Source organism: Camelus dromedarius, chromosome 14 (assembly GCF_036321535.1).
Source record: "Camelus dromedarius isolate mCamDro1 chromosome 14, mCamDro1.pat, whole genome shotgun sequence".
NCBI lineage: Eukaryota > Metazoa > Chordata > Mammalia > Artiodactyla > Camelidae > Camelus > Camelus dromedarius.
The window spans coordinates 58053422-58067680 of NC_087449.1; the positions used below are offsets into that span (position 1 = coordinate 58053422).

The 14259-nt window shown below is 51.7% G+C and overlaps 1 protein-coding gene across 2 annotated transcripts in view; it reads left to right on the top strand.

Annotated features, from left to right (window-relative positions):
- The window catches only part of CAPZB (capping actin protein of muscle Z-line subunit beta), a 130891-nt gene that overhangs the window by 103110 nt on the left and 13522 nt on the right, over positions 1–14259 (top strand). For both annotated transcript variants that reach the window (XM_064493987.1, XM_031464229.2), the window contains exons 5-6: positions 9309–9450; positions 9828–9944. In XM_064493987.1, coding sequence (XP_064350057.1) covers positions 9309–9450; positions 9828–9944 — 259 coding nt within the window. The remainder of the gene's footprint in view (positions 1–9308; positions 9451–9827; positions 9945–14259) is intronic.

The following is a 14259-nucleotide window of genomic DNA, read 5'->3' on the forward strand; positions in this document are numbered from 1 at the left end:
CTCCTCTGCCTGGCATCCTAAGCTTGCACCCAGGGTTCGGTTGTTCTGGCGTGCACTGTCTGTGTCTCATCTGCTGGAAGAAAGTTAAATGGAAAATATGAGTGTGCGGAAAACAAGTTCATTTACAAACAGGATCTCCTGAGTCAGCATCAGGGACTCTGGTTCCTCCAGAATTCTTGGGTTTCTGTCCCCACATGGCACACAGTCACACTTGGGGTTGTGTGATTCCACGTGTCGGGGTGAAGGGAGGACCAGCTCCCTCCGGTGGTGGAGCTCCCTCGTCCTGCCAGGCACCCTGTGCTCCTGGGATGCTGCTGGGTGGAAGTATCAAGGATGGGTGGTCTTAAAAAGGTCCAGCCAGCAGGCCCCTGCTGCTTCCTTGAGGTGGAGGACCCTCCTTTCCAGAATTCCCGATATAAGGTGCCTGGTGTTTGCCCCAGACTCCTGGCCACTCAGTGCTCCCCTTCCTTCCTTCCCAGACATTCTCCTCCACCTAGAGGCGGCATTGTGTACAGTGGTGTGGTGGTGGTGGTGGTGGGGTGTGTGCGTGTGTGTGTGTGTGTGTGTGAGAGAGAGAACTTACCTAAATTTAACCCCACAGGCTGAACCAGGGCCCCCTGAGGCCTAGCCTACCCACCTGCATTCCCTGTGGTACCCCCAACCACAGCTGGGGGTCTCAAGATGGCAGGCAGCCTGGAATGGGAACAGGACATGGCTCTGGGGCAGCCAGCACCCCATTTCTCACCTTTGTAACTTGGGTGCATTCCTTTCTCTCTCTGGGTTTGCACCTTCTTAACTGTAAAATAACATAGCAAATCCTCGATACAAACTGGGTTCTCAAAAATGGCAGCTCTTGGACGATGGTGATGACTTTGAAACTCCAGAAGACCTTGACCATCCACGTTGTCCTGAGGTGGTCTAAGCGGGGTTGCAGCATTTCCGTGGGTAGTCAGAGAGGCAGAGGATGCTTCAGAGGTGCGAGGTGAGGACGGTTGGGTCTAATCCCAAGCTAGCTTGGCAGCCCCTGCAGCAGCACCATTGTTTCCAGAGAAGCCTTCATTATTTCTCTTGAAGTAAAAAAACAAAAACCTTGTAAAGAGAAGCTGTAAAGTGCAGCCGCCGTCCAGATGTGCACTTCTAAGTGCAACTGGCATTAAAGTCGCACATGCCTAAGCCGATTGGTGTGTTTGCTCTGGAATTGTTGCACCTGTGTGTGCTGGATGGCATTTCTGCAGAATACCTGTCCCATGGCTGTGGGCAGACTCTGGGACGTATTCCGAAAACCATGGTGGAAACAGCTGTTCCCAACACACAGATGGGGGTGATGTGGGCATCAGTGTCAGATCTGGGCATGGCCAGCCCACAGCGAGGCCTTGCTCTCATTCTCCGTTTTGCCCAGAGCCCACTCTCACCCCCAGGGCTGAGGGTATGGGACCGCGCTCACAGAGCACGCAGGACCTTGTTCTGTGGGCAACTGAGAACACGGCAAAGTCAGGAGAAGGGAGATCTCCCCTTCTTAGCCCAGAGACGGCCTTATGATGCCACCTCGCAGCCACTGGTGGCTGTGCGCTTGCTCCGTGCCGGGCTCCGCCATTTCCTCTACTCTTCCTGGAGCCTCCCTGCAGTGGTTTTACAGATGCGGCTTGAAGGGGAGGCTGGTACACCAGTGTGGGGAGGAGAACCCACATTTTCCAAGCCCTCGTGATTTGGGCTGTCAGCCTGCCTTCTGTAGCTCCCATGGGCTTCCGAGAAGCTGTCCCCAAGGGGCAGCACCCACGTCCTGTCGGACGGGATACACTTAGCTTCTTGATGGCCAGCCTGGAGCCTACAAAAAGAGAATGTTGGTCTGCACCGTGAACAGGGAGGCCAGGTTTTAGATGCTCCTCCAAGCCAATTGGAGAGTTTTCCTTTTTCCTGGGGTGGAGTTGAATTGTTCCCACTTGTGGGTGCCAGGTGCCTTTTAATGTTTGAAGGATGTTAAGGATGATCAGAAAAACAAACTACTGGTAGCTGGGGATTTTATTTTCTTTTTCAGGCTGGGAGGAAACGAAAAGAGATTGGGGACAGAACCTCAGCTGAAAGTAGAATGGCTCTGCCTCTGGGTTTTATCCTCCCGTCTTTGCCTTAAAATCAGCCGTAAGCACGGGAGCTTCTGTTTGAACGAGCACCCACGTGATCTCCTCCTTACTGTTGTGACCGAGCACCACCCGGTCACAGTGAAGAGTGTCCCTCTTGACCGTTTATTCCAGGTCTTGCTTCTCTTTAATGAGACCACGTATGTCACAGAGGGACACAGAGTAGGGGAGTGAGATCTCACAGACTCCTACAGCTCTCATCCTCTCCCAGGTCCAGTGTTCCTAGCTTGGCAGTGGATAGTGGAGGGATCATTTGTTTTAATTGCACTGACATTTAAAGATTTTTCAGTCTGAACCCTGCATTTGGCATTTCAGCGAAGCCCACTTCCTGTGTTCCCTTGTCTCTCCCGCCTCCCCTAACCGGCTCCTTCTCTTTGGGCAGAATCAAGACTGGGCGTTCCCACTTTCGCACTGTCCCGCGGTTTGACAGGAGTGTCCAGACCATAGCTGTCTTTCCAAGCTGACCATCAGTCTCCCCAGAGTCTTTCCTGCAGCCGACACTGATCTTTCTGGAAAGTCTTGGAATTGGCTCAGAGAACTGGTGCACACAGCTTGGAGCTTGGCTGGATCCTTATTTGGATTGCACCGACTTTGATGTATATTCCCATATACACCGTATATTCCCTTGGAGGTAAAGACCTCCAAGGAAGGGTGGTTTGGCTAGGGCACGGATGGCAATAGATTCAGAATCCCAAAAGATAGGTTGAAATGGTACAGCCATGTCTGTGAGACTTAAACATAACAGATTTGAGTGGAAAGTAGTATTCTCAGGTCCAGTATACCAAGTTCCCAAAAGTATAGGATGTGGGAGACAATTTCATGACAACACATAAGAAGAAATATTTTGTCTGAGATGACTGCGAGCTCGGTGCGTGTCAGTATGAGTGAGGTGTGGTTTGCACCCCTGGATGGAGAAGTGGCCTCGGCTCCCAGGGACATGCTCGGCTGCGCTGCTCAGGGGTTGACGTGCAGTCGGTGCATTGACTTCTGCTCTCATTCGCTTGAGGAGGAGCATAACCAAGGTACGGGACCTTAAAATCATGTCTTAGGTAGATTAATTGTAAGGACAGAAATGCCGGACAAGAGTTCGTAAACCATCTTTACATATTTAAAAAGACTATGTAAAATAGATAAGCAACGAGGATTTACTGTGTAACATATAACACAGGGAACTATATCAGTATGGTGTGATAATCTATAAAGGAAAATAATCTGAAAAATATATATGTAACTGAATCATTTTGCTGTACACCTGAAACTAACACAATATTGTAACTCAACCATACTTCAATTTAAAAAAAAAAAAGACCACATGAAGAAGGGGCATTATGTTCTAGTTTTACGTGATTCCAGAAGGCAGTAGGTAGAAGTTTTCTCTCGGGCCCAAAGAGAACTATTTGAATTGGTCAAAGTGGAGATGTTTACCTTGGGAATGTAGTGAGTTCCCTGTCACTGGAGGTCTGTAAGCAGAACTTTGATCAGCCTGATTAAAAGGTTAGGAATCTGCACTGTGGTGCTCAGAGTCTACCCCATACCAGCCCTCGTGCAGGCACCAAATCCGGGAGTGTCAGGGCTGGGAGGGAGCCTGCTGAACCTCGGGTACAGCTCTTACATCTCACAAATGAGAAAACCACTCTGGTGCCAAAGAAATATTCCTTGTCTTTCTCTCTGCTTTATTTAACGACACTGACTGCTGAAGCTCTCACGCTTGCAGCATCTAGGGCCCTTGCTTTGTGATATCTCCCCCACTGCCCTGACTTGTCTGCATCTGGGGCCCCTCGTCTGTACCCCAGTATTGCAGGTGTCATTGCACTGCCAGAGATCGCGTCTGCTCCAGTCTCCTGGCCAGTCCTGGGAAGGTGGCTCAGCCCACTTAATGGCTATAGGACCACGTCTAAGTGACCGTCACTGAGCCTGCTCCCAGCAGACCTGTGCTGGCTGTGGTTCTTGGGGGTCATGGCGTGTGACTCATTTTAACCTGTCAGGGCCTCTGTCTTAGAACCACGAGTCTAGCTACTCTCCCAGGAGGCGACTTGACAGGAAGGAGTGAGGGCCAACCTCAAGCCACATCCAGTCCCACCTTCCCTGTTAACATTTGCAGCCCAGCATCGGCCACGCCTGGTTACAGCCCCGATCTCTGAAACAAAGTTTCCATCCTGGTCCACACAAGCCTCAACCTCAGACACTCCATAAAGCTTTGGGAGCAGAAACAGGTTTTTTTCTTTCTTTTGTGAAGTCGGTCATTTTGAATGTGAAGTTCTGTGTTCCCCTATTTTCTCCTCCTCCCCAGAAGTCCTTCGGGGGGAGAGTGACAGACGTAGAGTCTGTATGTGTGACTCTGACGTTGGTCAGGTGAGGGGTGCTTTTCAGGGGGAGACGATGGAGGTCTCTGAGGAGAGGGGAGTCCTTGACACCACGGGCTTTTTGTCGATCCCAGCTCAGCGATCTGCCTGAGGTAGGGCCGCTCCCCCAGACCCTTGATCGTCACTGGCTATGCAGGTGCATAGCCAGCCCCACCCGAGGGGCTTGCTGAGGCTCTGGGCTCGTCCAGTGCAGGCATGGCCCCTGGCGAGCCCGTCTTTTGAAATTTACGAAACCTGGGCCTGCCAGGTGTCGTTGACATATTGTTTTCCAAATGGTGGGACTTACAGAGCCAGCCTGAGTGGCCCCTCCTCCTTGGTCCCAGCTCTGTTTGTCTTAGAAAATGTCCATCTCTGCTGGGAAGGTCTCGAAAGCCACCAGGACTGTGGAGCCGATGGCGCTTGTCTGAAGGGGCTCACTCTTGGGCAGACCCCAGCTCAGCGTTTTCCTCCAGTTGTTCCCAGGTTGGTCTGTTGTTTCCCCTACTCCTGGCATTCCTGGCGTTCTCAAAGGCCCCACTCCTTCCCAGTTCAAGACTTTCCAAGGTGGCTTCTCTGCAGTGTCCCCTGGTTTTCCCTGTGGCTCACAGGTTACTCACTCTTCACCACATATATGAATTTCAGCCCTGCACTTCTTGAAGTACCGAGGCCTAAGAAAAAGCCTAGGGGTTTCATCTTTGGGTGTCCCTGTTTTAAAGCTGTCCCCTGAGCTGCCCACTTGACCAGAGACCCCTGGGCCTTCCCTCCTGAGCCCTGCCCAGCTGGGCTGTGGCAGTGGTCCTGGGACCATCTTCCCTCCCTCCCCGATGAAGCTGGGGCAGAGTGTGGATGGGGCTGGTTAGACCCTTGGGCAGCCTGCTCCCAGCTCTGGGCCACTCTTGAGCTTTCGTTCACGTCCCAGGAGCGAGTCACCGGCAATGGCATGGCCACCTTATTGAAATACCATGTTAGCATTTAAACAATATTAATACTATTTGACTCATTAAATATACAAAGGCCAGTTAAAGTGCTTCCATGTGTGTGCTGTTAGTTCTGGCGGGCAACTCCTCAGATGGCTTTATGTGGTTTCAGACAACATTTTAGCACATTCTTAAAATACCCACAAAAGCCTTTATGTAAAAGCTCATAAATGTGAACCACATAAAAATAATTTTTTTTCCTGTTTCATGTCATTATGATCAAAGTACAGTAGGTAAGAATAAATTTTCAAAAACTTGTTGAGGTCCCTCTTTAATTAATGCTTCACGCGCAGAACCGAGCCATAAACCAGGGGACGGTGCTGTCCGTGTGCCCCGCAGCCCCCTCGCCACCGGCCAGGCACATGGCCGAGGCTGGAGATTCTGGGCAATCTGGGTCGGCCCTTTCTGTTCACTCCCTCCTCTGCTCCCTTTGTCTTGGGACATCAGGTTGAGACTTGCAGCCGCTCAAGTCCCCGGAGATCCCTTTAGGGAAATGGAATGCGAGGCCACTCTTGAATTGTGGCGTCAGGGCCGTTTCGGCACGTCTGCCTCGCCTCGCCTCACCTCGCCGCCCCACTGCAAGTGGGCGCGCAGTGTGCAGATGGGCCGCGTCACCTCTGGTGCTGCTGCTCTCATTTTTTTATTGAGTCAAATCGCCTGTAAATGAGGATGCTACCCGGTGGAGTACAATCCCCACTATTGAAAACAATTACGGAGATCATGTGTCCCCGTGGAAAGGTGCTCGCCGTTCCATACCAAGTGCAGAAAAGCCAAACCCAGCGCAGTCCCGCTGCTGTGCTTAACAGTTACATAAAAAGTGAGCATCTGGACAGAGACTGGAAGGGAATTTGGAAAAATCAGATTTATGGGATGAGTTGATTTATGGAGTTACGGGCTAAATTTTAAGTTTCCTTTTTTTAAAAAAATAATGTTCTTGTAATAAAATTTTAATATGGGGGGGAAAGAGTAGTAACCCACACGGAGGCCAGAATCGAACTTGCATTTTTACCTTCTCTGTCTCCAACATTTTGTAACTTTGGACCCTGGTCAGTGTGGCGCACGGGGGAAGCTGAGGATGCTGGGGAGAAGCTGCCCAGAGTGGGAGCCAGGCCACAGGGTGGGACGTTGGAGGAGAAACAGCCAGTTTGCCTTATAAAACGATAATGCTGTTGTTTTACTTTTCTGCAATAAAAGAGAAATCCAAAGGAACGGACTGAGGGGGCTCAAGCACAGGCCACCTGGTGCTTTTGAACTGGTCACCGGGTGGTGTCGACAAGGGCTGTTGAGCCACCAAGCTCTCTGCTGGTTCCCTTCCAGGGCAGCCTGACCTGCTAACCCCTGAGTCCCGTATCACAGGGTGGTGAGCCTTTGACAAGAACCACACTCTGGTTTGGGAGGCGCTTGAGGACTGCAGGCTGTGGGGGCGGAAGGATGGACATGCCTGCGGGGCTCCACGCCTTCACTCCAGGATCACCAGCGGAAGAGAGGAATGATCGGCCCATCCTCTTGGCCAACACAAGAAAAGCCACATTTTAAGAAGTTGTTGTTTTTTCCCTTTTGATGTGGGGTTGCTCTCCCTGCAAGCAGACTAGAAAGGAAAACTGTGTGTTGGAAACCAGCCCTCTGTCAGCAACAGGACGGGGATGGGCAGGTCTGCCTGGGCTGCTCTTTCGCGGCAGCGCCACTGTGTATGCCTCCTGCTGAGTCGTGAGCTGAGGGGTCGCCAAGGGCCAGGAGAGCAAGCAGAAGGGTTCCCAGAGCCCATGCTGCCCTCTCCCCTGAGTCTCCGGGTGACCGATGCGTCTCCACGTGTCTCAGGAGTGCGCCAGGACCGCCCATGTGTGTCCGGCTCCCTACAGGGCTGGGCTGGACCAGGATGGCCCTCTGGGAGGAGATGGGGCCTCAGGCTCTGAACCAAGACGCTTACCTGCTTGGGGTTTGGAGAGAGATTTAGGGCAAGAGAAAGAGTCTCCCTGAGCGGGGGTCCTTGAGTGCCCTGCGTTGGCAGTCTCTGGAGGTCACCTGGGGTGGCACCGGGCTCTGGGCCCCCACAGGTGTGTCTCTTCATCCTCTCGGGCTTTCTCTCTCACAGTTCTGCCCCGTGCTGTGCCGGAGCCAGGGTCCTCCCCACCCTCAACCTTTTCACAGACATTCAGCCCCCGGGCTGGCACCTCATCCATCCTCCAGGCCTCAGCTGCCTTCCAGGCCCACTTGCCAGGGGAGGCAGAGCTGTGAATTGCATTTGCCGGCTTTGTCACAGTGGCTAGTGTGGGAGGGAGGAGTGGGCACAGTCTCCCTGAGGAGTCCTGATGGGGAGGGGGCAAGGGTAGCCAGGGTGTGGACCGTCGGGCACCCAGGGGTCCCCGCAGTGCATTCGAGCAGGAGGATGAGCAGTCACGGTGCCCTGTGGCTCACAAAGCAGGCACTACTTCCTCGATCTGATCACCTCTTCTTACCCCTTGGTGTATCCATGTACTGACCTTTGTACAGAAACTTACTAGTTTGAAAGAGTTTCAGATTTACAGCAAAATTATCCAAAAAAGATTACAAAGAATTCCCCTATACCCTTCACATACATTCTGTAAATATTAACATTTACCATGTGTATTTTTTTTATTATATAACAGCTTGATTGAGATGTAATTCACATATGTTTATTTTTAGTTCTTCTTTTGTTATTAAAATTAAGAATAATCTTTGATCAGGTATCTACTGCCCTGCTTTGCTTTTGTCTCTCAAGAGTCCTATAAAGTAGATAGTATCCTTGTTTTATGAAGAAGCCAAGGCCCAGTTCACACAGCTGGTACCTGTGATACGCAGCTGTTGGGCAGATAAACGTGTCCGCAGAGCTAGTAACTGGGGGTTCGGGGATGGGGCCCGTGCCGGCCTGAGTCCCGAGGCCGCCAGCTCCCACCCTCCTTGAGGGTCCCGGAGGTGCCTGCCGCACCAGGGATGTGGAGTTTATTGGGGTCAGAGAAGCCACCGACTTTCTGGTAAAGAATGTGCTAGCCACCAGAGATGAGGTCTTTCCGAGTTTTAGTTGGTCATCGGCAGAATGTGAGATGTGCAGGTCAGCTTGGTGGTCTGTCCGCCTTTGCTTTCTGAGCTCCTCGGGCCTGTGCCCACGGCCGCTCGCTGCCTTGGTGCTCTTGAATTTGGGGTCCTCACCTGATTTCCTTTGCTCCTCTGCCCTTTTCTTGCACTTGATCTGAATGAGGAATTTTTCCGTGTGGCTTCAGACCTGAGGAGGAAGCTCCATCCCAAGCTTAGCCCTTCATCTCTGGCCACAGTGTTGCTCCAAGTTGCTCTGATAGGCCATCAGGAGCCGTGGAGTGTTCTGGGTCAGAGCGCATGGATGTCTGCTCTCCGTGGGAGCAGTCTGGAGCACTGGGGCTCTGTTTATCCCTCTTTATCTCTTCTGTAAAGTAGCCATCCCAAAAGATAGGCATATCGAACAGTAATGACCCCTGTGGGGTGTCTCTGTCACACACTTAGCTGGATCCTTTGTTCGGAAGGAATACGAAGCCCAGAGAGGTTTAGTTCTCTTGCCAGAGACCACCATGCTAGAGTAAGTGGCAGCTCAAACTCGTATTATCTTTAGGACTCCTAAGCCTGTGTTCTTTCTGTGCCCCACCCCACCCACCCCACAAAAGGATGCTGTATGCCCTCCCCTGACCAACAGATGATCAGGACAAATGCAAGGATCAACCCTGGAACCACTGTAGGGAGGGTCCTTAATCCCAGACAGACATTTGGATGAATCTTTGTCAAGTGACAACCCCTGGGACCTGGGCTGATGGTCTGTAATTTGACGGGCTTAACATCTAATGGGCACATGGGCCTGTTTCCTGCAGGTATTTTGAAGGCGGCGTCTCATCTGTCTACCTCTGGGATCTGGATCATGGTTTTGCTGGAGTCATCCTCATAAAGAAGGCTGGAGATGGATCAAAGAAGATCAAAGGCTGCTGGGATTCCATCCACGTGGTGGAAGTGCAGGTACCACTCCCCAGCGGCTGGCGGCCCCGGACCTCCAAGTGCAGATCCCCCCCCACCAGTGGTGCAGCCCTGTTCTCTAGCCGGTGCTTCTTGATGGGGGATACTGTGATGTATAAACCCCTGCTTATTCCTTAAAGTGCCTCCAGCCGTTTGGATAAAGATAAGTCAGGATTGCAGTAGTCACTGATCCTAAAGAACTTGGATACACATGACTGCAGATTCGCTCCCTTTAAAACCCAGTGAGATTTTTAAGAAGGGTCGTGTGATGGAAATGTCTAGGAAGGGACACGTTAGAGCCACCTGAATTCAGGGGCCACTTGGGGCTCTCCTCAGCTCCAGGTTGTGCCCCAGGTTCTGATCTCTGTCTCGTCCTCCAGGAGAAATCCAGCGGTCGCACCGCCCATTACAAGCTGACCTCCACGGTGATGCTGTGGCTGCAAACCAACAAGTCTGGCTCTGGCACAATGAACCTCGGAGGCAGCCTTACCAGACAGGTAGAGTGGTCGGGGCCCACGGGAGCCGGCCTCAGAGCTGGCTGTGTGCTGGGATGAGTGAGCAGCTGCCCCCACAGAGAGGCCCTGGGACAGCCGCTGGGCCTGACATGGTCTCCCCACAGGCCTGTTGGTGATTCCCAGATTCAGTCACAGGAAGTTTCATCTCAGGTCAGGGTATTTACATTAAAACGCTACTGTGGTGGCGAGGACATACTGCTGGTAACACTTTAGAATGAATGAATTTCTCAGTTGTGACTTAGTTCATGTATTAGGGCTCTTGGTTGCAAGTGACAGGTAAAACTCTGACTTAAGCAAAAATGGAAACGAGTCAGCCCACAGAATTGTGATGTTCAGACTTCATTCAGCACGGCTGGGACAGAGACACAGTGATGCCAGCAGGACTGTGAATCTCCCTGTGGGGGCTCCTGGGAGAAGAGCTTCTCTCTCAGCAGGTCTGCCCTAACCCCAGAAACATCTCACTGCCAGATCGGGTTACCTGTCCATCACAGGATCATCTCCTGAGGCTAGGAGGGTGAAATAGTGGCTAGACCTGGGTCATGTGACCGCCGAGGTGGAGTAGCTGGAACAAGGGTATTGATTTCCTAGAGTAAAACCAGGCAGCTTTTCACAGTAGAGGGCGGGGTGGATGTGGGCCGGCGGCAGGCACTGGACACTGGTGGAGAGGTGCTTTCTGCAGAGAGGACTGACAGACATGATCTTGTAGGTGGAGGTGGGCAGTATGAGAAGTGACCACAGAGCCAGAGGGTCAGCCTAGATGCTTGGCAACAGGCTGCTGGGAAGTAGTAGCCAGGGTCCCAGAAAGGAGAGAAAAGGCTGGAATAAAAGCTGAAGGGATTCAGAAGAGGGAGTGCCTACTTCAAGCACCTGAGCAAGTTTACCGGCCTCCCCACACACGTACCCGGTGGTGACTGGTAACCGACATGCACCTGCTCTCTGCTCAGTTCCGGCCCCCACGCAGCAGCACCCCAAGGATGCAGCCAAATGATGCTCACCAGCATCCTTCAGTTTGCGCCCTAGCCGGGCACTTCTCAAAACTCAGAATATTTTTTCACCTCATAAAGAAAAAAATGAGTACATGTGGTCAGAGCAATCCAAAGGCTGATTGAGTCAAAGGGTCTTTACATTGGAAGAGTTCAGAGGTCACTTCCCATCCTGACAGGACACCTATGCCTCCCTAATAGGATAGGACCAGGGAGCTCGCTGCCTTGGGAGACAGCCCATTCCTTTCACATCAGCCTCCATGAAAAATTGCATCCGTCCGAGAACCTGTCCTCCAGAGGGGGCCCCAGGCTGCTCGGCTGGCGCCTCACCAGCGTGCATTCGACTACTTGGCTGCCCAGTCCCTACCCAGCCTTCCCCTTTGGGAACCATAAGTTTGTTTTCTGTATCTGTGAGTCTTTTTCTATTTTGTAAATAAGTTCATTTGTGTCGTTTTTTTAGATTCCGCATATAAGTGATACATGATATTTGTCTTTTCTCTGTCTGACTTAATATAATCTCTGGGTCTATCCGTGTTGTTGCAAATGGCATTATTTCAGTCGTTTTTTACGGCTGAGTAGTATTCCATTATGAGTTGATCATTTTTAAAGTGAGGTTTTACATGTGTCCTCACACCCTGGTTTTTGTCCATTCTGCTTGTGACAGTTGAATCTCAGTTTTGGTCATCAAGGTATTAGTTGTCCCTTCTGGCTTTGTTCCTTGCACATTGACTAAGATGACTCTATGTCTTCATATTAGGTCAAGGCCAAGTTCAGAGCCCTCCAACCTGGCTTTACTAAAGACTGCCTTAGAGGGAGGCGCCAGCCTGATAACCATCTTCCTGGGGTACTCGTGATTACGGTGGGCTTGTTTAGCTCTAACCAGGGCTTCAAGTTTCCAGACAGATGCCGTTTGAACTGCCTGTGGTTGAACACCGCCTGCCAGTTCCTGGCCCGCTCCCTGCCGTTAAGTAGGAGCAGGTGACTGCAGACCTGGCCGTGGTTTCTTTCTCACCCTTAGGCCCCAGTGCGTCTCCGTACCTCAGGCTCCTTTTATGTGGTAAGGAGCAGTGCTTTGCTGTTTCTCATCTTTGTAGTTGTGAGCAGCCCGGCCAGGCGGATGGGCTCTGAGACCCTCCTGTACAGCTGGAGGGCACCGTCCTGCTCACAGCCTAGTCCGTGAGGGACCAGCGTAGCGCCACCAAGGAGCTTGTCAGAAATGCAGGAATCTTGGGCCTTACCTACCCGGGGCTACCAAACCAGAACCTAAATTTCACAAAATTCTCCAGGTAGTTTACATGCACATTAAAATTTGATGAGCGCTATTCTTTCGGGTTCTACCCCCAGTTCCACCTTGGGAGGTGGCTCCCCATGCCACCAACAGGTGGTTCTGGAGACACAGCAGAGTGTCATACAGTTCAGTTACAGTTCTGACACTCTCTGCCTGGAGATCCCACAGGTTAAGGGCTCAGTCCCACAACACTGCCTGCCCTCCCCCCTCACACACACCTTCAGATGCTGCAAATCCAGGTTGTCACCCGGGCTTCTGACCTACTGGCTACAAATCAGAGGTTCCCACAACCCCCTCCTTGGGTTCCATTAATTTGCTAGAGCTGCTCACAGAACTCAGGAAACCTGTTTACTCACTAGGTTGCAGGTTTATTATAAGACATTAAAGAGTATGAATCAATAGCCAGTTGAAGACATACACAGGACAAGGTCTCCAACAAGGGGGATGTCCTCATGGAGCTTGAGGGCCGGCGTGGTGGCACCTGGGAGCGTTTTGTTTCCCTGACCTGGAAGCTCTCTGAACCCCATCCTTTGTGAGATTTTATGGAGACTTCATTACATAGGCACGACTGATTAACTCACTGGCCATTGGTGATTGATTCCACCTCTAGCCCTTCTCTCCTGCATGGAAACCAGGGGTGGAACTAAAAGTCCCATCCCTCTTTTCACGGTTGGTTCCCTGGCAAGCAGCCCCATTGTTAGGTGCTTTCCAAAAGTCATCTCATTAACATAAACCCAGTTGTGGTGGAAAGGGGCTTGTTACGAGTGACAAGCCACCATTTCACCTTTGTGACGTGACTGATTCAGGAGACCGAACGTAAAAAGAGATGCTCCCGCTACTCTTATCTCTCAGGAAACTCCAAGGGTTTGGGAGCCGTGAGCCAGGAATCGCAGATGAAGACCAGAAATACATAAGAAACATACTTTGGTTGTCTGAGTAACCAGATGCACCTTATAGATCAGCTGTCACAGCTACTGTGTACCTTCCTCTTGCCTGTCTTCTGCTTAGGTATCCTGAGCACCCATCTCCCAGGTGTCCCTTCAGGTGTGGCAGAGGTGAGCTGGGAGCTTGGGCTGGAAGGTGCTGCTTCCCCTGGAGCAGGCTTGTCCTGACTTCCGCTTCACACATCTAAGCAGGTTTAAGACCTTGTTTAAGGGTCCACGTTTAGGACTCTTCACAGACCAGTCCCAAGGGAAGGCCTTAACTGTGCCAGGATGGGGCGGGCCTGGTGTAACAGGAAGAAGTCCAGACAAGTTAACACTTGGCCTCAGAGAAGGCGGTGTTGGCGGCAGCACAGCGTCCTTGAGAGCGTCCTCGGGGTGGGGGGCTCCTTCTGCAGAGTTGGCCATTCCTTTCTCCTTCTCCGGCTGCCTGACTTTATGAGGATTCCTTTTAACATCAAAATGTTTTTTTCAGTCAGATAATAATTATACTTTTAAAAAACATTGTTTTTTTTTTTTTAAATAAGGCAGAAAGGATACATTTAGTTACTCTTTTAAGTACATTTGTATCCCAGTCACAGAAGCATGTTCATGTGCTTGATCAATCGTCGTGCCAGGCAGGTGCCTGGGCCGTGTGTCGGGGCCTCCACCACCTCTGCCGTGTCACAGGGGCCTGCGGCCGCAAGGGATCGCAGGACTCCTTCTCTGGCCTCTGGACAGGGCTGTCCCTATGCCATCCCAGATCCAAGGCTGATGCTCACTGGGCAGAGCCTGTCCTTCTGCATGGAAATGGGCCCTTGTCTTCCAGGAACCGCTGACTGGGGAGGGGCAGCCAGCTCTCCCACAGCCTCCCCCCTGCCCGCCACCTGAGGAATGGTGGAAAATCCTAAATCTGTATCCGGAGACTGTTTCCTGCATCACTTACCGCTCTGAACTGTTTATAATTCTTCCTGGTTTACAGTGACCTGGACAAATATTTAATCCTCAGCCTTCCTAATAGTTTAAATCAGAGCTGTCAGCCCACGGCCAGGCTCTGGTTCCGGCTTGCCATGAGCGGTGCCTGCTGCCAAGCCAAACGCGGGCCT